This window comes from Chaetura pelagica, unplaced genomic scaffold (genome assembly GCF_000747805.2).
Source record: "Chaetura pelagica isolate M959 unplaced genomic scaffold, ChaPel_1.0 scaffold32, whole genome shotgun sequence".
In the NCBI taxonomy this organism is placed as follows: domain Eukaryota; kingdom Metazoa; phylum Chordata; class Aves; order Apodiformes; family Apodidae; genus Chaetura; species Chaetura pelagica.
The window spans coordinates 226181-249225 of NW_009952368.1; the positions used below are offsets into that span (position 1 = coordinate 226181).

General features: G+C 42.0%; 1 protein-coding gene across 1 annotated transcript in view; it reads left to right on the forward strand.

The window, feature by feature from the left end:
• Window positions 1-8549: 8549 nt before the first annotated feature.
• ARHGAP32 (Rho GTPase activating protein 32) overlaps window positions 8550-23045 on the forward strand; it is a 150132-nt gene continuing 135636 nt past the window's right edge. The window contains exon 1 of the mRNA XM_010008099.1: window positions 8550-8657. Within this exon, the coding sequence (XP_010006401.1) occupies window positions 8550-8657 (108 nt within the window). The remainder of the gene's footprint in view (window positions 8658-23045) is intronic.

Below are 23045 nucleotides of genomic sequence, written 5' to 3' on the forward strand. Positions count from 1 at the left end.
AGCTTGTAAAAGCTGAATATTCCAAGAGATTACTCTTTTCAGAAAGTGCTTAAAGAAATTCTAGTTATGCAAAACCTGAATGCAAATTATTATAGCCCAGTTCAAGAAAGCTCTTAGATGCATGTTCCAATCCCTTCCAGAGCATGAAGTACATGTCTCTGAACTTAAGTTCTTTGAGATGCATCTTACTGAATTGAGACATAAAACACAAGCAGGTAGAGATAAGAAGCAGTAAAGGAAGCCACCTAAACGATGGTGGAAGAGCAGAAGAAAAGAATGTGGCTCTCTTGACCCCCAGGTGCTATTTGTTGTTTTCAAATTTAGAGAAGATTTACAGAAGGTGCTCTGGGGTTGATCTTGCAGAATGCCTGCAGAACCTGGGTTTTTTTGAGAAAGGGAAGCAGTACCAGTTTTTGGTTTATAGCATAGTGTTGGCTTCTGCTCTCCCAGCATCCCTCCTCACCCCTGATGAGTGTGGAAAGCATCTCCTCAGTAGTTAGGTGTCTGACACCTTGAAGGTTCTTGCAACCTGATCAGCCTTGTCAGTCCTGCTGGGAGAACTGCTGGGGCTGGCAGGGGAGAGTAGGTCACCCTGGCAGTGAGAACACAGGCAGTGTCCTCAGGCACCCAAAGATTAATCCCAGGGCTTGGGGGCCTTTGATTCTGCAGCTGAGATCAGAAGAGGCTGTGTGATGTGCAGTGTGTGTCGTGTCAGGGACACTGAGAAATCCATTGGGGGAGAAGAAGGACAATCCCCAAGGCAAGGCAGACTGCCTGTTGTGCCTGGAAGTGTCTCTGCTGAAACAGGAACTGTCCTAACCTGGACTTGCCCATTTGCCCACAGGCTTTAAATTCCAGGTGACCTTGTTCATGCTGCTTTTCTTTGACATCTCAGAAAATGTAGTTTAAATATTTTTGCAAATTAATAAACAAGATGGATATTTAGAATTCTGAAAACTAAGTTAACCCTTAAGCAAAGCTAACTTAACCTGCCTGACTATTGGAACTTGTATTAAAACATGTCCAGAGATGCTGGAGTGGGGCAAGAAACCAGTATGTTAATTGATCTCTGCAGTGCTGTTGGCCTTCTCTGCTTCCCTCTGTAGAAGTATGTGAACAGTGGGGAGGCTGACATGTCCATTCTGGCATTAAAAAAAATCAATCAAATGATACTGCTGATTTTAAAGAGATCTTGAGTTAAAACTTCCTGGCTTTCATTTTCAGAATGTTTTTCTGATGTCATGCATTCTTCAATGAGAAACAAAGTTCTTTTTTCTTCCTCAGAGAAAGGGATTTACTAAAGAGCTGCATAGCAGCAATGAACTTTCTTCTTTTTCAACCTCTGGTCACCCATAGTAGTGGTTCTCAGACCCGCACAGATAAACAGACTGCAAGTTGAAAACCACTGATAAACTTTTAAACCTAGGCAATGAACACTTCCTTACTAGCGCAGGCAGGGCATAGAGTCATTCAGGGAAATTAGGTTTGCTTTGTGCTTACTGCTGTTTGAAAATTTAAAGTGATTTTGAAAATACTCTTTTATTGTAGAATATCCTTTATTTTATTTTTTTTTCTTGTGCAGTGGCTTCCCAAACAATTGCATTTTGGCTCCGTGACTGTGAACTTCCATCAAACGTAGAAATTAGAGTTTTTAACTTTGCAGAATCAATCACAATAAACCATTCAGTTATGCTGGGTTTTCATTTTGTGGTCAAGGATTAAATACAATTGATTTACCATTTGCTTACTTCTGAGGCATGCTTTAAGCTGACCTTGTAGGTCTTTTCTGTCTTCACTTTGTGTGATCCTTGAGACAGACTTCAGAAATCTAGTTTTACATCATACAGATGGACGTAATGATTGCTGATCAGTAAGGCGTTGACAAAGCTGATTTAAAACATGGGAAGTTAAATCCACTGTCAGGTCAGCACTGTCAGCCTTCAGTTCCCATCTCTTGTTTTGTTTTTCCTGGGTCTCCTGTGCTATCTCTGCTTTCCATATTGCATGATTACTTTCTTCCATTCCACTGTGTTACTTTTAATTTCATGGCACAGTTTACTTGGAAAATTGGCCTGGAAGAGTGTATGTGTGTGTTGATTTTTTCCACCTCTCTGATGACATTTCCTTTTGTGTGTGCATGTTATAAGTTTGAGGTCAGAAATGAAGATGCATCAGTTTCTCCCTTGAATCCAACTCCTGGCCCAAGTGTTTATAAGATCCTTGTGGTGATAAGGAGCAGCATGTATGATGTGAAGAGTTGTCTTAATTCTGCTGTCATATTGTGCAGTGACACCTGCAGTTCTTTACATACTTTCTTTCTTTATACCATTGAAACTCCTTGTCTTGATCAAGTTCTTTTAAAACCCTCTAAAGCAGAACTGTCAAAGTGTCTCCATGTTGATGCACTGTTGGCTTTACCTTTCCATGCTGGGGATTGGATCTTGGAAACTCTGCACTGGTTACACCAGGAGAGACAGGGATGCTGCATCCAGGCTGTTAAGCTGTGCCTTGAAGAATGAATATGCTCAGCATTAATTAGAGGTTTCTGCACTGTGGCTCACCTGTAGTGGAGCTGTGGAGCCTAAAGCAACCCCAAATCTCATTTGTCTACAAAATCACAGAATCATTGAATGTGTGAGGTTGGGAAGGTCATCTAGTCTAGCCCCCCCCTGCAGTGCACAGGCACCTTTGTGACTAGATCAGGTTGCTCAGAGCCTTGTCAAGCCTGACCTTGAATGGTTCCAGGGATGGAGCCTCCAACACCTCTCTGGGCAAAGATACCCCACACATTCCTGTGGTGGTACCCAGCAATGCTGGTTCTGGCTCCTGCACCTGTAGCACTGCATCCCAGTTCTGTTCTGGTGTTGTCTGCTGTCTCTGCTGCTCTCCTGTTTCTTGAGCAGTATCTGCTGGCAGTCTGCAAGTGAAGAGTGCTTGCTGCAGGCAAAGGTGGTTGCTAGGAGCAAGGAAGATGAGCCAAGTGGATGTACAGTTCCCTGCACACTGTGTTTGCAAGCAATCCAAAGCTTGATCCATAGATCCTTTGTAGTGCCCTGGTAAAGTCTGGGTTGGCCTTTTGTGCAAATTACTTGAGCAGCATAAATACCGGTTTTTATCAGAGAGTGTTTGAAGCTCATTGGTTTTCAGTATAGATTTATGTCAATAGATTTTATTTAAATTTGACTTTTGGGGTATAATTTGTGTCTTGGAAAACATCCCTTTCTGTGGAGCTCTAAACTCTCCTGAATCATTGGTTCTATAGGACAGAGCTGAACTTTTACATTGGCTGAGAAATCTCCAGGCACAACAGCAGTGCTGTATAAATAATAAATAAACTAATAAATCAGTTATCATCAGCTGTCACCTCCTAAATTGAGGTCAGAAAAAAGTCATTGGAGGGAAGAGCAGCAAGGAAAGCTGAGATGCCTGTTGTCCCCATGGGGGAGCACAGCCTAAAGATCACGCTTGGCATTTAATTTAAAAAATATATAGCCAGCCCAAAATGAGTATCTATGAGCCAGACAATTAATTGTTTGATATGAGGAGTCTGACATTCTGAATGCTTCATGCTTCCACGCTTGCACGTGGCTTTCAAGCCATCAGGCAGCTTTGAAAGTAATTTGTCAACACCTTTTTGTCCTCCCAGAGGAGAGCTATTAATCTGCGTGTCATCAGCATCTAGATGACATCAAAGTCCATGGCAATTGTGTTCCTCCTCCCTGTGGTATGTCAGTGGGACATGGTACGTGCCTGGGAACTTAAATAAAGAGAACAAACGTTCTTATAGGAATTCCACAATATTTTAAAGTTTCTGTGCTTTCTCCTCCCCTGTTTAGCTTAGGGGTCTCTTTCCACAAACCCACTTGTTATGACTCTTTCTCTCTTTTGCAAACAGAAATGTGGAAACACTTGATACTTGGGGCTGTGAGACTCCCAAACCCACAGGGAAATTTAATGTCTAATGGAAGTAGTATTTAATATCTACCATGTTATAAACTGGAAGTAGCAGTAGAGTTTATGAGCATCAAGCTGAATATTGATTTACTCATTGACATCATGGTTTATCTACTCGAGGTGCTTTCTGCCTTCTGAAGTGTTGCAGTGTCCTCCTCAGGGTGGACAGGTAGGATGTAACAGCAGTAACTAGGACCACAGGGGAGCTTAGTCAGGGGAACAGCACAGAAAAGTTTTCATTCCTGATAAGCAGATATGCTCCCACCATAAATGATGGGACCAGCAAATGAGTTTTGAGAAGATGGAAAAGGGTATTAGATGTTTTCTTGATAGAATTTTATCATGTAAAGATGTACAAGCTCTGACTTGGAATTCATCAACTTGACCTACCAGAGAACTTTAAAGAATGGGTGTAAATGCGGGCAGTGCCTTTTGTGAAATGTCCTGCAAACATTTGTTCCAGTAGATTTGATTCTCAATTTACAATGAAGAAGGATTCATTCATCTGAAGAGAGATTGCTTAATGGCCTCTATACAGCCAGAACTTTTATTAATATAATGGTGTCAGATTTCATTTGAAGGGCATTCAGAGCTGCTAAGCAGTTGAAGAAGTGGAATTTTAAATCAAATTATATTTCTCTTCTTATGGCTGGTATTACATTTTTTAGTGACTTCTCAATCATTTACACCTCCCATGAAATGGCCCAATGTAGGCTTTACAGAACAGAGCAACTTACTTAATTTGTTTGGCCTTTGATGTTTACAAAACATGTGTCAGTATTTTGTATAAATGCACTCCAGGTGTTTTCTCCTCCCATGAAACAGAATCCATGGCAGAAAGAAGATAATTAGTCTTCTTGCAGCTTGACGTGTGTGGTGAATCAGGGATACATATATGTATGTTGTGCTATTTATTTGCTCTATAGATTTAAATAATGTCATATATATGTAATATGCATGCAGATAAAATGTGTGAATATGATTATACATAGATAAATAGATAAGAAAATATTCCAAGCTTGTCTTGAGGTGAGACCAGGAAAAATGGCCGTGTCTGCCTGCTGGGAAGGCTCCTTCTCCCAGCTGTGTGGCTCCAAGGTTTCACATGCCCAGAGGACATTTTTTGGTGATCCTTTCAGTGACTGCAGCCAGTGTGGCTTTTTCCCAATATACCCAGTTACACTGTCACTGATTTCTCATTTGAGGGCTTATCGTGGGGCTCCCAACTCAATATAGGGCCTTCTTTGGAAGGGAGTGGCTGAATTCCTGGAGAAAGTCCTGACAACATATTGAAGGTGTATGAAGAAATAATGCTTAGAAGTCTTGTTGCAGATGGGTGCCAGTCCTGCCAGTCTTCCCTTGACAGCTTTCCCAGGGACCCTGAGCTTGTGTTCAGTTCTTGGTGTCATCCTAGAGAACACAGAGTTCTTGTGAAGGCTGTTGAAACACTGTACAAAAGAGAGTTTCTTGAGTAGCTGCTTTTCTTCTCCTTTTCTGGCCCTACTTCTGCCCATGTTTCTCTGCTGCTTATGCACAAAGGTTCTTTTCCTTCATCCAGATTAGGGATGGGATTGGGGAACCCACTAGGCTTAATACATAAAGGACTAATATCACCTGTAGCATCTCCAGCCTTCCTTGGGCTCTTGTCTCAGGTGGCATGGAAAAAAATAGTTACTATTAAAGATTAATAAGGCTTCACAGGTGGTTATCAAGTGTTTATACTTGTGTTTGAAAATCCTCAGTATAATTTTCAGTGTCTTTGTGGTACTGTGACAAAGTATGTAATTTCTGTCAGTAGTAGAATATTTCATTGAACAAGTCTGGCAAATGCTCAAAGAATTTACTGTTTTAAATATGCAATTTTACATGTAGATTTTTTCTTATTTCCATTAAAAGTCCAGAACACCTTCAATTGGAAGAATAATAGAACTGTATTTCATTATCTCAGTGCCAATGGCTTGGGAAGAGGTTATTGTGGAGTTTTATAGGCATAATCTGATTAAACAAATGATGTGAGTAAATACGCTGGAGACTTGTAGATAGGACTGGATACTGGGGCATCCATGTGTATCTGGTATGAGGGTAGAGACCCAGAACGTGGGCCTGATTCCCAGGGTTATTTTAAAGCAGAATGTATTCTCTGCAAGCATCACAGGTATTTGAAGCATCTTGCCAGGAGTAGCTGAAAATGTTCACTGTAAGTAGGCTGAGCATAGAGTTTGTGTAATACATGTACTGTGTTTGTGCACATATATTTTATAATATCAGTTACCAGTTTCTGCCCCTGCCTGTTCTGTAGGTTCTGTGTAGTAAACTTTCTAGAAAGTAGTCAGGGACTTGGTGTGACAGAAGGTCAGTAGTTTGGAGGAGAGCATAGTCCAGTCCTGTGACTTCCCTGCTGGCTGGAGGAGTCGTGTCCTTGGGCAGCCTGGTGTTCCTGGAAACATTTTTAGACTGTCAGAAAATTTGCTTCTTGAAAGGAAGCTGGATTTCTGATGGGAAGTCCAGGTGGAGCTGCCACAAGTCTTAGAAGTTATGTAGTAAATCCGTTTGTAATCCAAAGTCCAGATAAAGCTGAAATTTCAGTCTCATTGTTTTCAAGACTTTATACAGAAAACGTGTGTGTTGTGATGAGCTGTTTGCTTTGCCTGTGCTGCAGGAAGGTGGGCCATGCTCATGTTACCCTTCCTTTAATTCCATCACCCGATACAATTAGACTAAATTGGCATTAGACTAAAGCTGCCTTGGGGTGATTTGTTCAGAATCTTTTTGTACAACTCTGGTATTGCCAAACACAAAGAGCCAGAAATCCTGAAGAAGCCTTATTGAGCCATTTTCAAAATCATGGGCTTGATTTAAAAAAGATACAGGTTGTTGGGTTTGTTGGTTTTTTTTTAGTTTATCTTCTGTTTTTGAGTTGCATGGTCTGGCTTCCTCTGTAACCAGCAGGTTTCAAACTTATACTTTCCGTTAAAATAAGTGGCAAACTTTTCATGTGAAGGAGCTGGGTAGTGAGAAACAGGGCAAATCTTCTCACTCAGGATATGCAAAGAGGGAGAAATGAAAGAGCTGCCACTCTGAGCAACACATTTTCAGGTTTACAGAAACGAAATTCTTTTGAACACTTGCACTGCAAAGGTGTGTGTCTCCTGCCTGAGCTGGCATTGCACCTCTCTTCTAAATCAGGGTATTTTCATGTAGGTTTTTTCAGACACATGCAGCTCTCACCATGTAGGTGTATTTTTTTTCTTGCCTCTCCAGGGACAGCCCTACTTTCCATTGGTGATGTTTCTGGTGGGAATGGCACATGAAACCAACTGGCAGCATTAGCCTGAGGCTTTCTGACTCTGGTTTTGAGGCCCGTATTCTCTGGGATGTGTTTTTTATTAGAGCAGAGATGTGATCACAAAGCTAGGTATAAAATTTTACAGGATATAATTTTGTAAGCCAGCCATGCTATTACTGCAGCTGTTAATTACTTCATTTTTAACCCTCATGTAGGGTACAAAGGAGAGTAAAATGTTTGGGCCCAGCCACTTACGTCACTGTGTCACGCAGCATGTTGAGATTTCAGAACATCCCATCTCGGATCTGAAGCAAAGGAGTTTTCTTAAATGACTTTCACCATCAATCATAGCACATAGCATAGGGAACATTTAATAAAACCATCCCTGCTTTTCTGTCTTTGTGTACTTGCTGTTCATTATCATAGTGGTTATCCTGAATAAAAACATGGTGATCTGTCAATGAAATAAAAGCCTGCCTGAATCTCCCATTTGGTGAGAGCAGGACAGGTAATACCAGACCCTCAGCAGGCCTTTCATACCTCAGATCTGCACCATAATCATTGCAAAGGCACATTTATAAAGCCTGGAAGTGCAATAGGAAACATCTCTGGATGAAACAGCAGAGCTGGCCTAAGGGAGGGCTGAGAAGCATTTAGGAATACATTTGAAATTTTCCATTTGAGCCTCTAATCTTTGTCTAGGCTGGAAACACTCTTCATAAGGTATATGGAGGATGGCTCCTTATCTGAAGAAAGTTTACCTTGATAAAATGAGACTGGTTTGAGTGTGTCCCTACAGAGCTGGGGCAGCTGGAGGTGCTCAGACTTCAGACAGGATTAGTGAGAGCCATGAGTGTGGATGGCTCAGGCCTGGGGACATGAATGCAGGCTGAGATATGGAAACTATCTCTGTTCTAGGCACAACATGGGCTAACAATGAAGGTATCAAAGGGGTGTGTTTTTTCTCCCAGGCCTAATGTTGTTTGCCTGGGCAATAGACACAGTTTTTTTGAAATGGACTGAAAATTACTCCTGCATTTTCTGTGTTTTAATACTTGCAAATTGTGTAGTGAGTAAACAAAATCATCCGTTGATTGGTTAGGAAGTGCTGATCTCTCTCCACCAGATTTACTCTTTTTCTGTTTGTACCCTGAGGAATTAAGAGAAACTTAGAAGTCTGTAAGATTGTTTGGTTTATAAAAGCATTTATATTGTTGTACGAGCCACTAACTGATCACCTTAACAGACTGTGTGTAACAGAACCTGTAAATTGCCACTGAGATCAAACCTCTTTGTCCTCCTTTCCAGAATGATGAAGTCCTCTGTACATACAGAAGAAGATGACTTTGTGCCAGAGCTTCAGAGAAGCATCCACCCCAGAGAGAGGCCAGACTGGGAGGAGACTCTCAGCGCTATGGTAAAACACCTTGTGATTCTTCTGCATGCTTTTGGTTCTGAACAATCTACCCTTATAATCTAGTAACACATTGATTTGTATTCCCTGAGTTTCAGCTTTTTCAATAGCTTTCATAGTACCTTCAACAAGACCAAAAGACTTTCCTTCCTCTGGCAGTTTGTCAAGGAGAGAGAGTAGGAGCATGCAAAATGCTTCTATTAATATGTGCCCCAAAGCAGGTCTAGTAACCAATTAAAAGGTCCACAATGTCACAGAGATTTTCAATCTGCATTAACCTCCTTTTCAGCAAGACTTTTGAGCATAAAGGGAACTTCTTGTAAAAACATGCTCCTTGAAGCATGCAGCATTGTGGCAGAATAAGACTTAAGCAAAAAAGCTGGCTAAGTCTACAGAAATAAAACCTCAGTGTGAAAGCCAACCTACCATCAGAGGAAACAGAACTGCAGAAAAGCAACCACAAAGGTGCTGTTCTCATGCCTACAGAAGGCACTACAAGTGGGCCACAGACAACTCTATTACCTTGGTATGTTTGTTTTCTTTTTAAATGAGTAAAGTACCTGCAGTTGCACTTTCTCAACTCCCTCTAGCATTTGGAAAGAAAAATGTTATTTTATTAGCAGTCAAACAGGGCAGTCTAAGTATGTGGTTTTGTGAAGTTCTCTTAGCTCACAGCAGCTTGACCTGCCTTCTTTCAGTATAGGAGTGTCTGGAAGTTGTGTTAATTTCTGATTTTCTAAATTGCCTCATTAGCATGCTAAGCTGAAGAGAAAATTCCCGTCTGTGACAGACTTTGGGTAAGGGGAAGGTCTGAATATTCCAGGACAGCAGTGGGGCTCTGGAGGGTGATCAGTCCAGCAGCATGGCTGAAGTTACTTACTGTGATGTGGCAGCAGTGACAAATTTTCCCTGTCCTTGGCTCATGTGGCAGTGGCAGAGCTTCAGCCTGGAGAAGCCAGATGTTCTTTGCCCCTGGACTGGCAGCAGTGCAGCAGCAGGAGGAGAGATGGGCTGGGTTGAGCTGTACTGCAGGACAGTCAGATTCATAGCATGTATGAGGCTGAGGGGTGTTCATCCCAGTGGATTATTTGAAGTTGAAAGCACCTTTAATAACTGCCTGGGTCACATGAAGTACATTTTGGATTAGCTGTTCTTTATACAATGTTCAGAAAATATGTAGGTAATAAACTCCCTGTGAGCCAGGTATTTATTTTAATTCTCAACAGGGGAACAAAGAGAAATACTATGTTTTACTCTTTTCAAAGATCATCAAACCCCAGGTAATGCAATTATAATATTTTGTTCCAAACTTTATTTTCAAGCAAAAAAAAAAGCCCAGCCCAAGACTTAGTGTTCTGTCTGCTTGTGTTTTCTGTGCCTCTTGCTCTGCTTGACTCCTTGCTTATCCACTGTTTAATTTTACTGATTGCAGTAAGTATGTTTTTGCTGGTATGTGGGTATTTTTCCCTTCTCTCCACCTAGCCAGCAGTTCACCCTAGTGCTGCCTGTTGGAGAGCTCTGTCTGTTCTCATCAGGGTTATTCAACCAGCAGTGCCTGCTCCTAGCCCCTGGAGCCAGGAGGCTTGTGTAAATCACTGTTTGACACTGTGTTGTCTGTAACCTCAAGGTGTGTCTCAGGAATGTGAGTCTAATTCAGTTCTCCACCTGTAACACAAGTTAGCTGCTGTTCCTCATTTGTTACTGTTGTTTTTTTTCCATTGCTGATTTGCAGTGAAGGAAGGTTCACCTGTTCTGCCTTGATGCTTTCCCTCTTCTCACCAAGGCAGTTGTGCCCCTGGTCAGTGTTCAGAGTTCAGCTCTCCCTGCAAACTACACGTATGCATGACATGCCAACTATGAACTTACTTTTTAGAACATGTCCTCTTGCACAGCCCAATGCCAGCAACATAAAAACTGAACGCTCCACGTGGCTTTAAAAAAAGGTATTTAGAGGATGATAAACACATGCTGCACAATGATTGGTATGTAAAAAGCAAAGGGCGACATGTAAAGCTACTGAACTTGTATTTATAAGGATTTAGATTTGTGCTTTCAGTGTTGCTTTGACCTCCTGGGCCTCTGAATACATTGTAGATGGGTAGGAAAACCTCACTTGCTCCTGTTTCCTGTGTTGAGTGAATCAAATTTCCATTTTCAACCTCTGCCTTGTGTCCAGTCAGAAGTTAATATTTACAAGTCATTAATATTTACAAGCTGTAAATATTTACAGGACAGTGTTCATCACCATCTCTTTCTACTCTCTGTTTAACCACTGCATCTCCTATATTCTATCTCCTGCCTCATAATTTTAAGCCTGATTGTTTTTTTTCCTTGCTCTTTTCCTTCATTTTGCATTTTTAGCCTCTGGTTTAGCCTTTCCCCAGAGCATGCTCCTTACATGGTGTGCAAGTTTCAGGTTTTATTTTGGGTTTGATTTTGGTTGCTGTTGCAGCCTCTGGGAATGGAGGGGCTACAGGGACTTGGAGAAGTTGGACATAGATGTGTTGTTCTCTGCTCCATTGCTTCCCCTGGCAGCTGGAGACCCAACTGGGTGCAAGGCTTTGTCACTTGAAATGAATTTCACCTTCTGCAAGGTGAGCAAATGCTGAGACTAGCAACACTGGAGAGCCTGGGAAAATCTGACACAGTCAACAGACCAGTGATGCTCATTCATTTGTCTCTTAAACTTTGCCTTTGTACATGTTTTTTTACTTTGGGAAAAGGCCACTTATGTGTTCACAGTAAGAGGAACATACACAAGTCATCCCTGCTCTCCCTCCTCCCTTTTATCTGCAATATATTTTGAAGTGCTTATTATTAATTTATATAAGTGCTTAATTTCCAGAGCTTTTTCTTAACAAGAAATAAACTGAAGGTCTTTCTAAATGTATGGAGGTTGAATGTCTTGTACTGTAAATACAAGGCTGAGCAGAAGCTATTTTAATATTCCTTTCATTGCCAGTTTATTCTGGGCATCTGAGTAGTTTTAGCCCATTGTTTGATACTACTTTTATCATATTTTTTACATTTACTGTTTGTACTCTCACCTACTTTTAAAAACTGCTTGTTTCTTGTTTGTGGATTAGCAGACAGGCGAGTGATTTTGTATGACACCTGGTTAATCTGGGTACTTCTGGTAGTTCTTGAAACTTCACAGGAGTTGTGAAATACCCTGTGGTGTAGGTGTTGAGAACCAGGCTGACTGAGATGCAACACAAGATAGATAGACTTTACAGGAGTCAGATCAGACAACAGCTGCCCGAGCAGCCCTCAAGGACTGCTATATATTGTATTCCTTCCCCTGACTCATCTTCTGTATTTTTAGAATTTGGTCATATTAGAGACATGTTTTTTCTCACTGTCTCAGCCCCTGATTCCCACTGTGCTGCTGCCTGCTGGGTAACCTTCACACATGCTGGTTTTTCTTTCTTTGCTCCAGTTTGGAAAATGCAGTTGATGATATTGACTTTGTACAACACTCTGGAGTTCTAGGGATAAAAAAAAACCCATATTTGAGCCAAGTAATATCACAGTGTATGGATTTTCTAACATTTCTCTGAAATAGTAATGTGATTTTAATGGAAAGGAGCATCTTTTCCATGCAGGATCCTGAGGAGTGCTCCATTTCTATGTTACAAAAAATGAAGTTGTGAAGAAGAGCCTTTATTCTTATTTCTCATACAAGCCTACAACCCAGCTGTCCCAAAACTGTTATTAACTTTAACAGAAATGGATGTTCATACCTAATATTATGTTTACTTTCTGTTATTGACCATCTGACTTGCTCTCAGCACCTCTTTATGAGTGCAGTAAGTTGCAGTCTTTTAAAAGCAGTGTGCTAACAGCCTCTGCCCCAGCAGGCTGGAGCTGACAGACACACATGCACACTCTAGCCCCATTACCTTTTTTTTCCATTTGTCTACATTTTGTGGGGAAGCAGGATTAAAACAAGCAAGTATGAAAACATTTATGCACCCTGTTGAAGTTGTGCTGTCATAAAAGATACCACCTGAAGCTGCATTAACCTGACAGGTTCTGGAGATAACACGAATATGCTCACTCCAAAGCTAGAAACAGGATTTCTTTTGTGTATTTATGTATGTGTGTCTGGAAAACATCCTACAGTCTGCAGGGATTCATTTGTGAGTAGATCATGGCTGGAGGTGACCAGAGTTCTTCACCATGAGGAAATCAGCCTTTCTTCTCCAGTGTACCTCTAAACCATGGCTTTTAGGATCTAGAAGTATGAATATCTGTAAAGAGGTTAGTGAGATGATAGTCATAGTATCTCCAAGTGCTGATAGTTTATAACTAGCTAGCTAGAACTATATAACAGGTTAGCTAGAAAAGATGTGATGCAGGAACCTCTAAATTACTGATTACATACTGTTATGAATCCTTGAATTTGTCAAATGCATAAGTGAACAAGGAGGGAGGTAGATGACTTGGTACATATTGCCTTTTTCCACTTCTGCTGGTGGAATTTGCTTAGGAAAAATACAGACCTACAAACATTTTAGAAAGGCACAGAGGTTAGATCCTGTCTTGGGAAGTCTCTGGAATAATCCTAGTTCTTATATCAGGTCAGACGAATTCTGAGATCTGTAGTGTTTCCAGCTTTTGATACTAGATGAGGTGAAGTACCATGGCTGGTGAAGGTAATAAAGGCTTTTAATGAGACCTCAATATATCACTCTGGTAAATCTGGGACATGAGTGAGGAGAAAACTATTTTTAAATGCAATTTATAAAAGTGTGTAGAGATTAGTGGATTGTAAAGGTTTAAAGAAAGATTTCACTTTCCTTAGTGTGGGGTTTGTTTCTCGTTCTTTGTACAGCACTTAGCTCAGGCCTGCCCCAGATCTTAATTGTGGCTTCTGCAAGAATAGATGCAAAAAATAGGAGTTTCTTTTAAAATTGTTTTTGGTTGGTTGGTTTTCAATTCTTGGCCAATTCACTGGGAAGAGGCTTTAGCTATTTCTTTACCTCGGTGCTTCAGGACTTGGCTTCTGGCTCTAAATCTTGAGTAGTTGTGTTTTATAAATCACAGAATCCCAGGGGTTAGAAGGGAAAAGCTCATTCAGTCCAACCCCCCTGCCAGAGCAGGGGCACCCAGAGCACATCACACAGGAACGTGGCCAGGGGGGTTGGAATGTCTCCAGAGAAGGAGACTCCACAGCCTCTCTGGGCAGCCTGGCCCAGGGCTCTGGCACTCTCACAGCAAAGAAGTTCTTCCTGACATTCACATGGAACCTCCTGTGCTCCAGTTTGCACCCAGTGCCCCTTGTCCTGTCACTGGACATCACTGCACAAAGCCTGGCTCTGTCCTCCTGACACTGCCCTGAACAGATTTGTGCCCAGGGATGAGGTGGCCCCTCAGTCTCCTCTTCTCCAAGCCCAACAGACCCAGCTCCCTCAGCCTTTCCTCACCAGGGAGATGTTTCACTCCCTTCAGCATCTTTGTGGCTCTTAAATGCTGGGGAAGATGTTGCCTTGAAGTTTGGAGGTTGGTTTTGTGCTGCTGAAGCCTCTCAGGCTTTTGACTTGCCTGGGTCAGTGAGCAGCAGCCGCAGATGGGTCACAGGGCACCCCTTGTAACTGAGATAACCATGGGACAGAAATGGGATTTCAGGCAGTTTGGACCATCTCAGTGTTGGTACAAACATTCCATATGGTGCACCAAGCACTCACCAGGCTGTAATAATATTTTGATCCAAATAGCTCTGGTCTGGTGTTGCACCAGTAACCTATATTTCATTTTCCCTTCACATAACTTGTTTTCCTTGTTACTGTTGTATGAATCAAGTACATTTTCTTTTGTTAAGCTTTTGGCAAAGTCTGATATTGTTGTGTATGGTTCTTTCTTTCCCTCTCCCCCTTGGTTAGAGTAATTTCTGTTTCACAGGCTAACTCCCAGCATGAAGCTTGTCCCTGAGAATCTTTGAAAATTGGGACAATCGCTTAATTGGCACATTGGCTTCCATTTGGGTTTGCCAATTAAATGAGTTCAATTAAACCAGAATGGGTACTGTATTTTTGGCAGTAAGTATTAATTTATAGCAATCGTTTAATTTTCATTGGTGATGCTGTGGAATTGTTTCTACTTACTTTTACTTCCTTTGCAGTGCACTCCTGCAGTACAGAGTTGATCCAGGAGGAAAACAATTACATTTTCTAGATATCTCTTTTAAAATCTCTATATGTGCAGCAATTAGCAAAAAAAGGAATTATATAGAATTTGCTGAGGCTGGATCAGTAAAGTTTGTTGTTTACTGGGGTTGCCAGGGGACAGAGGATTCTGACTGACAAACCCAGTGTTTTTGCACTAATAGTCTTAATGCTTTGTTGTTCTGGATGAGCTTATAATGGGGGCTAGAGGAGTTTGCTACCAGAATTTTTTCCATTGAGCAAGGCTTGAAATGGTTTCTGACCCTAGAAACCAGTGTGTCTCAGTTCACTTTCTTTGGCTAATGCAAGATCCCCCAGCATGTGGCTGTGACCTGCTGATGTGAGGATGTGTGGCCTCCTGTGAGTGCTCATCAGAGCTAGTGTGCAGTTGCACCCTGGAAATCACTGATTTTCTCTGTAACCTCAGCAATGTAAGTGACTCCATGTTATCCACGTGGGACTGGATGTGGTCTTGTGTGGCTTCAAGGTACACCAGAATCCTCTGTTGCAGAAACCCACTTGAGAAGTTTCTGTGTTTCATCATTCCTTCCCACCTCCCGTGCTCCAGAGGACCATCCCAGGGCAGTGATGGTGAGGGAGATTCTGGGATGAAGAGTTGGGAGATGAATCACTGAGCTAATCCCATTAAAAAATAATCTCCCATAAGAAGTTCAGCTTTCCTCTTTCTTTCTAATCTGGATTGTTTTAGGGCCTTTTACTTCAGCCACTAAAACAGCTGCAGCTGCAATGAGAGGAAGTAGCAGAGAGTAGCCTGGGGCTGAAGGACTGGGATGGGAGTTGAAAAAATGGGCTCTGCCTGTTCAAGGCAGGGTATCATGAATCTGTCCTCAGGCTGACAGTGCTCCTGGTGCACCTTCTGCTTCAGAGAGTGTAAAAGAAGTTTTAGGGTCTTTGTGTTCTTGATTTGCTCTGTGGCTGGTACTGCAAGCAAATATTTTCACTGTGAATACATCTGAAGTTGCTCTTTGCTATGGTTGCAGGATCCAAAGTTTTAACTACTGATTCTTGCTTTGTGGCACAGAGTTGTTCCCTGCATTTGTGTGTGGCTAACAGCTTGTTCTTGGTTTCTTGGTCTGAATAGACTGGGGTGACTCAGTTGCATGAACATGTAGCAATGTCTTCTTAATGGATGTTTTTGTTGGATTTTTTTTTTCCCTTCTGCATGTGTTTTTGTTTCTATCTCAGTTTCTGTTTATTCTTTTTTTTTTTTATTGTTGGTTGCTTGTTTTTTTCCCCCTTCTTAAGTACTGATCTTTGGGGGAAAAAAAACCAAATCTTTGTTTTTACCTGACCATTTTATGAGTGCAGGGAAGCATTCTTGGAAGGCAGAGTCTCTCCATGAGTTTCTGTAGAGTTGATGTACTGCTGATGTGAGGAGGAAGTTGTCATTCACCTTCCTGGTTTTGCTGACCAGTAGCATGGACAGACCTGTGTCCTCTTCTGAGCTCACCTGAGGGGTGTCAGGTCCTTGCTGGGGGGCACTGCCACCTCAGATTTGTCAGCACCAGTGCCTGTGTCATCTCTCCTAACCTGGATCAGAGACCCAGCTCATGGAGGTGGAACACGGTTTTGAGGAGTTGGTCAGGATGCAGCTGGGAGGGAATCTTGCCCAATTATGGTGACCAGCAGCTGGAGGTGGCTTTGGTGGCTCAGCCAGAACAGGGGGTGTGATCCCAGGCAAAGCTTTCCTAGCTGATCCTTGAACAATATTAATGGACTGACCCTTTTGTTCTGTTGTTCAGAAGTTTGTGGACAGCTTATGGTATAAATTGCATGTTACAAGAAGCCACATTCTTCACATCACTGTTATTATAAGGGGTTGGAAAATAAATGTTTCATGTGGCATTTCTGTATTTTCTGCCATTGGAAACAGCTCTTTCTGTAAACAAAAACTGAGGCCAGGTTGGCTCTGTGTGCATAAATATGAATTCATTTAGCTCTACTGACTCAGATATTGGGGCTAAACCTCTGGGTGCTGTTTTTTTTACCTTCCCAGTCTGTCTTCTACTGCACTGGGAAAATTCTTCAGTTTCTAATCTGATTTATACCTATAACATAATGTTATTTGCATAATAACTGAACCTGGCCAGGGGATTTTACCAGAGTGGTATTTGCTAGTTACAGGCTGAATTAATGTCTGTGGTTTTTTATGTGACCAGAATTTGATTTCTACTGTAACAACCCAAAGCCCCACATGTCCTTTTATAACTAAGCCATGATTAGGACCCCCTCCTTCCTCTGGGAAACAATAGACTATAGAAATTGTGCATCAAACAGGGTCTGGGATTTTGGGGTGGGTTTTTATTTTTGTGTTGGGTGTTTTTTTTAGGCACCAAGGAACTGGAATCAAAGTATTGTGCTCATTGGATGTTCTTTTTTCTGTGGCTTTTTTTTAAAAATTATTTTGTAGGCTGGACAGAAAAAGGACTCTAACCCTGGCTGCCTTTCCCACGCATATTGTATGTGGGATTTTTGTTCTTACAGAAAGTGCATTCCTTAGGCAGCATCTATTATGGGAGGCTGTGTGTGGCTGGGGTCTTTGGGAATGGTAATCAGGCAATCTCACTGCTGCTTCCCTATAGCAATGCCAAATCCAGATTGAAAGCTGTCAGGTAGTTACCATGCTGATGCTGTCCTCAGGAACTAACCTTTCCATCTTGCTTGGTGCATCCATGTGGGTCTCTGAACCAAATGATAGCTGGGAAAGGAAGTGTGGGACAGTTTGCCTGGAAATTACCACCATCCTTTTGGTGCATTTGATTCATCTGCAGAGAATCAGTGCAAGTCCATGCATCAGCTGGCTGAACATGAGCCAGCAGGATGCCCAGGTGGCCAAGAACACCATCCTGGCTGGCATCAGGAGCAGTGTGGCCAGCAGGAGTAAAGAGGTGATTGTGCCCCTATTCTGGGCACTGGTGAGGCCACACCTCGAATGCTCTGTGCAGTTCTGGGCCCCTCACTGCAGGAAGGATGTCAAGTTGCTGGAGTGTGTCCAGAGGAGCTACCAAGCTGGTGAAAGGTTTGGAGAACAAGTCCTGTGAGGAGAGGATGAGGAAACTGGGATTGTTTAGTTTGAAGAAGAGGAAGCTGAGGGGAAACCTCATTGCTCTCTACAACTACCTGAAAGGAGGTTGTAGGGAGGTGGGAGTTGGGCTCTTCTCAAGTGAATAGTGAGAGGACCAGAGGAATCGGCCTGAAGCTGCACCAGGGGAGGTTTAGACTGGATATTAGAAATAATTTCTTTACCTTAAGAGTGGTTGGACAGTGGAACAGGCTGCCCCAGGAGGTGGGGGAGTCTGCATCCCTGGAAGTGTTGAAGAGAAATGTAGATGTGGTGCTTAGGGACATGATTTAAGCACTGAATGGGTAAATTAGGTTATGGTTGGTGGATTTAGGTTATGGTTGAACTTGATGATCCTCAAGGTCCTTTCCAACTAGGATGATTCTGTGATCTCCTCAAGCCTCCCTCAGGAAACCTTGTCATGACACAAAATCAGCCTGCTTTCCAGAGGGGAGTCCTGGTCATAGTGACAATAACACTGCCCAGGTAGGTTCACACAGCTGCCAAGCTCTGGATCTCAGCTTCCACTTCCCAAATGAGTTGTTTTGAATATGAACTGGAGATGACTTTATCCAGATATCTGTCAGCTAGTGAGCTGTACTTGAAAACACAGTAGGTGAATAGTTAAGAATTTGTTCTTTCCAGGCTGATCTTTTAAACTATAGAAAATGGATGCCCTGGACTAACTCCTCTCTAATGCTAAGTCCCAGGAATGAGAGGTTCCCCTTCATTTGCCAGCTCATGGCAATGCTTAAAAGTTTTGTGTTGGTTTTTTAAAATTTTGTTTTCTTTTTTCCCTCCTTTGGAGGAGAAAAGCTGGGAGTAGAAAAAACACATCCTGTGTGGTCTTTTGAAAGAGAAGAATTCACTGTTAACCGTGCCATGCAGTAAGTACTGGCTAGAACAATTCAGCATTGACAGGGAATGTGGAAAATGGAACTCAAGTGCTACACTCAAAAAATGATACACATTAAAGTATCTTCTTTATTGAGTGCAGATTTCTTACAGATGGGGTAACAAATGTGCACAGCCAGTATGCAGAGTTTATCTACTGGAAGCACTTTTACCCCTGACTTTTCTCTGTTACAATTCTCATTTACTGTGAGATTTTAAAGGCTTCTCTAACTGGGAAACTGTTTCCCCACACTCCAAACTGGAAGTTAAATTGAAAAGTCAGTACTACCTGTAGTTACTGCAGCTGTTCTGGCCTAGGGCTGTGCCTGCCCAGGAGCCAGTCACTCCTTTGGCACCTCAGAAAAAATTAGGCTTGTATCTTTGAAATGGGGGTGAAGAAATTTGCACTAGCTGAGGAGCAAAGTGATGAGTTTCTTGGTTTTTTTTTTAATGAAGCTTTAAAAAGGTTAACTTTCTCATTCTGAAAACCATTTTGTGCCTTCTGTTGGATCTCCCAGCTGTCTCCTTGTAGCTCGGATTGCTGTTCTCAGGCTGTGCTAGACCCTTGCACTCTCCAAGGTAAAATCTGTCCAATGGCATCTCCTGCAAACAGAGCTGTGTACACGGGTCTCTTGGGCAGGAGAGCAGGAGCTCTGAACACGCTGCAGGTGCTAATGAGACGTGCCAGTGCTGCGCTCTGCTGAGCAGGCTGTGAATAGCACAGATTAATTGTCCTGAAGATGGTCAGTTGGGAAATGCAGGGTTGGAGGATGGGTATTTATTTTTATTTTTTACTTCTTCTGGAGAGCTGCTGTGGTATAACGAGCAGATATTTCTGTTTAAGCTGAGATTGTCACACCTGGGTTCCTAAACCAGATGCAGTGGCTTCTACATTTTAAATGTGTCCAAATATTTTAAGCAGCCCTGTGAAATGGAACTGAAATGTGCAAAAGTGACACAAATATCCTGGATGAAAATACTTAGGAAGCTCATTGGCATCCACCTAAGGATCGATGGGAAATGCTGGCATGATGAGCTTGGCAAATACTTGCATTTTCATCATATTGCTGTGGTTCCTCAGGCATTTTTGGATTAATATTGTATCTTAATCACTTACTGTGTATTTCTTCCATTCAGACAAATGACCCACCTGCAGCCTCCTTGTGCTCAGCTACGTTTTAATGCTTTTAGGGATAGTGCTTGGATAGATCAACGCTGTGGAATGGGGACCTTTCGTTTGGAGCTCTTTCTCGTAGCTCAGACATGGTGACTTCCAGAGTAGTGAAAGCATTTTTCCTTTGCTTCACTGATTAATCACTTGTGGAGAACCAGGATGGTTGTTACAATGTAGGAAGTAAGAGCAGAGAGAGCTTTCTCTCCCTGCAGTGTTTAGTGGCTGTGGAGGATGAAGCTGAGATGACCCATAGTTCTTCTTTCATTGTGCTTCAGGCTGACTCTGGAGCAGTAATTGGTAAAAGCAGGATGGTGCTAATGGAGCCATCAGCTTTTACCTCCTAGTGATCAGGGCATTTCTGTAGGACAGTTGCTTTTTAACATTGCAAAGTAAGCTCTGCAAGGAAGTTGATGCTGAGCCAGCGTTGTGCAGCTGGTTGGTTCCAGGGTTTGGAATAGATATTGGTGTCCTTGTGCTGCATGGACATGAAATAGATGTTGGTGTCCTTGTGCATTAAACACCCACCTCAGATGTCGGATTGTGTCAACTGACCAGGTCAACCTGTCACTTAAGACTGTTACTCATCCCAGAGTAATGACACTTTCTGAAACAAGATTTCTGTGTCCTGCTGTTTCTCAGTAAAGAAACTTTTTTTGGAAAGCTTGGGGAGGTTTTGTGATGGTATTTGTGGTTTTTTCCCCTTTCCTCTTCTGCCTCCCTCCCCAAGAAAATTGAGGTGAAATGAAGATGATGTAAAAGTAAGACTGTCATGGAAACCAGGAAGCATTTTGAATCAGCTCTGCCATTTTTAGAAACAAGACCATTTGCTGAAGGGATCCAGAGCAATCTGGTCCCTCCGTACAGGATTTGGTGAGAGACTGATGGCAGGAAGATGCATAAATGCTGCTGCCTGTGTAATAGTTATTCTTGCTTTGTGTTAACAAAGGGCAAACTTTGGCTTTCAGAATCCCACTTGAATTCAGTAGTGAAGGTACGTGCTGACCTGTCAAGTCTTGTGGTGTATCCATGTCTGTATATGGGACCTCCTCAGAGGGTTTACAGTAGTACTGTGGAAAGCCAGTTTGCCACTTAGGGGATTACTGGAGCTTTGTGGGATTCACCATTTCTTCTCGTGCATCCCACTGTAAGTCTGTGGCAGGAGCAGGACAGCTCTGGGGTTTGCACTGGTTCAGTATTCTCCCCTGGTGAGGATACCAAGATGGTATCACATCATGTTCACTGGACTGTTTTCTTCAATTCTGTGTGTAGTTTCAGATTCTGTTCTGTTGCTGGATGTGAGTGAGACAGGTTGACATGTTTTCTGATAAATGCAGTGAGACTTTAAATGAGAAAATCCTTTCATATTATACTAGATATAATTTATTTATGAATAAGGTTTTGTGGGCTGGAGAGCACAAAGCTGAAGTTTTCCAAATCATGTCTATAAATATAAAGACCAAAAATTTCAAACATACCTGGAATTGTGAGAGCTCTTTGGTTCCCAGGGACATAAGCAGCAACAATTGAAAATGGCACAAGTGATGGAGCTGCTTCAGGAGTCCTCCTGGTACCAGAAAGCAACTGGCTGTGCTGGTTTAAAAATGGAATGAGTATCCATCAGGGAGTGGGACAGACAGGCAGATGTTCTCCCAGAATTAGGGCAAGGTTTTAGTGGGATCCACCTGCCTGGCAATCAGTGTAGGTGTCTGTTACAAAATACTGAAATTCTCAAATATTTTCCCAACTGCTACTGCTCCACATGCAGGGGAGACTGGTGCTGCTGCTTAAAAGCCTTCAGAGGAAATGTAAGAGGTCTGAGGATCCTGATGAAGTCAATAGACTGCATTTGAGATGGAGTCCTAATTTGTTTACCTACTTTTAGACCAAAGCAGATTGATGGAGCAGTGACATTAAGCTGTAAAAATTGGACTAAATAATTTGCATAAACAGATTTGCCAGGCAATTACTGGGTTTCCACAGAACAGCAATGCATAGGAAATAGGGAAGTGAGAAGAACTGCTGATGCTAGGTAACTAAGATTCAGATGTAAAGAATTCAACTGTTTCAAAATTATTTTTGTAATTAAATTACTCTGACACAAAGCATAAAAGATGACAAATCTCATTTGGAGTGTTTTGTGAGGAGGGTAATTTTGCATGCCAGGTTTTGGATCAAAACAGGTACTAATGCTGAATGAAGTAGGCTTTGGTGTAGCTGTGTCTCTGGTTGAAATGGGAAGTAGTTGCTGGTTTTTTTTCAGAAATATGGTTTCTAAAATTGCAATAAGTTTCTTTTCTGCTTATCTCTCTATTCACCAAGTTTTTTCTGGTGTCAGAACCTCCTACTAAAGATTTCAGTTTGCCCAAGATCACCATTCTGCCCTTTCTCCTCAACTGTGGCACTTAAAAGAACTTGTTATTCTGCAGCAGAGTCCGGGGAGCTCAGTTCTATTTGGAAAAGCAACAGAAGTTAATGACTATTGCATCTCATTGTAGTCCATTTAAATGGATACTTTCTGTCAGAAATGGGAGAGACTGATAACTTATTCCAGCACAATGTGGATATAACTGGGAAAATAGGATAATAGAACTTACTCAAAGAGAGGTGCTGGCATTTATGTCTCCTGGAGGTGTGAGTTTTGCCTACGCTGCTTTGAGTCAGATCCAGGGTAGTCTCTACCCACTGCTGCAAACTGGCTTGAAGCCCACATTTTTCTGTCACATTTGTTTATCCATTTTTACATCCCACCAGCTTCTACTGCTGATGGAGAAGTAATTTTTCTTCCTACAGAAATTCTGTTCCTTAGAAAATGAAGGCAAGCTCATCCAGCTTTGCCTACAAGCAGCTCACAGGAGTGGCACATTTATTACTGTAATTAGTTATTTTCTTATGTAAAAGACCTGTAAGGTTTATTCAATTGGTGATCCTCTAAATGTTACAATTCACAGTGAGACTCTCAAGTGTCCTATTGCATACTAAAGTAATTGTGTGCCTAGTAGCAGTCAGTCAGCCAAGGATAGGTTTATTTAAGGATATAAATATTGTCCCTGTTTTTCTGCAGTGAGTGGGTGTGC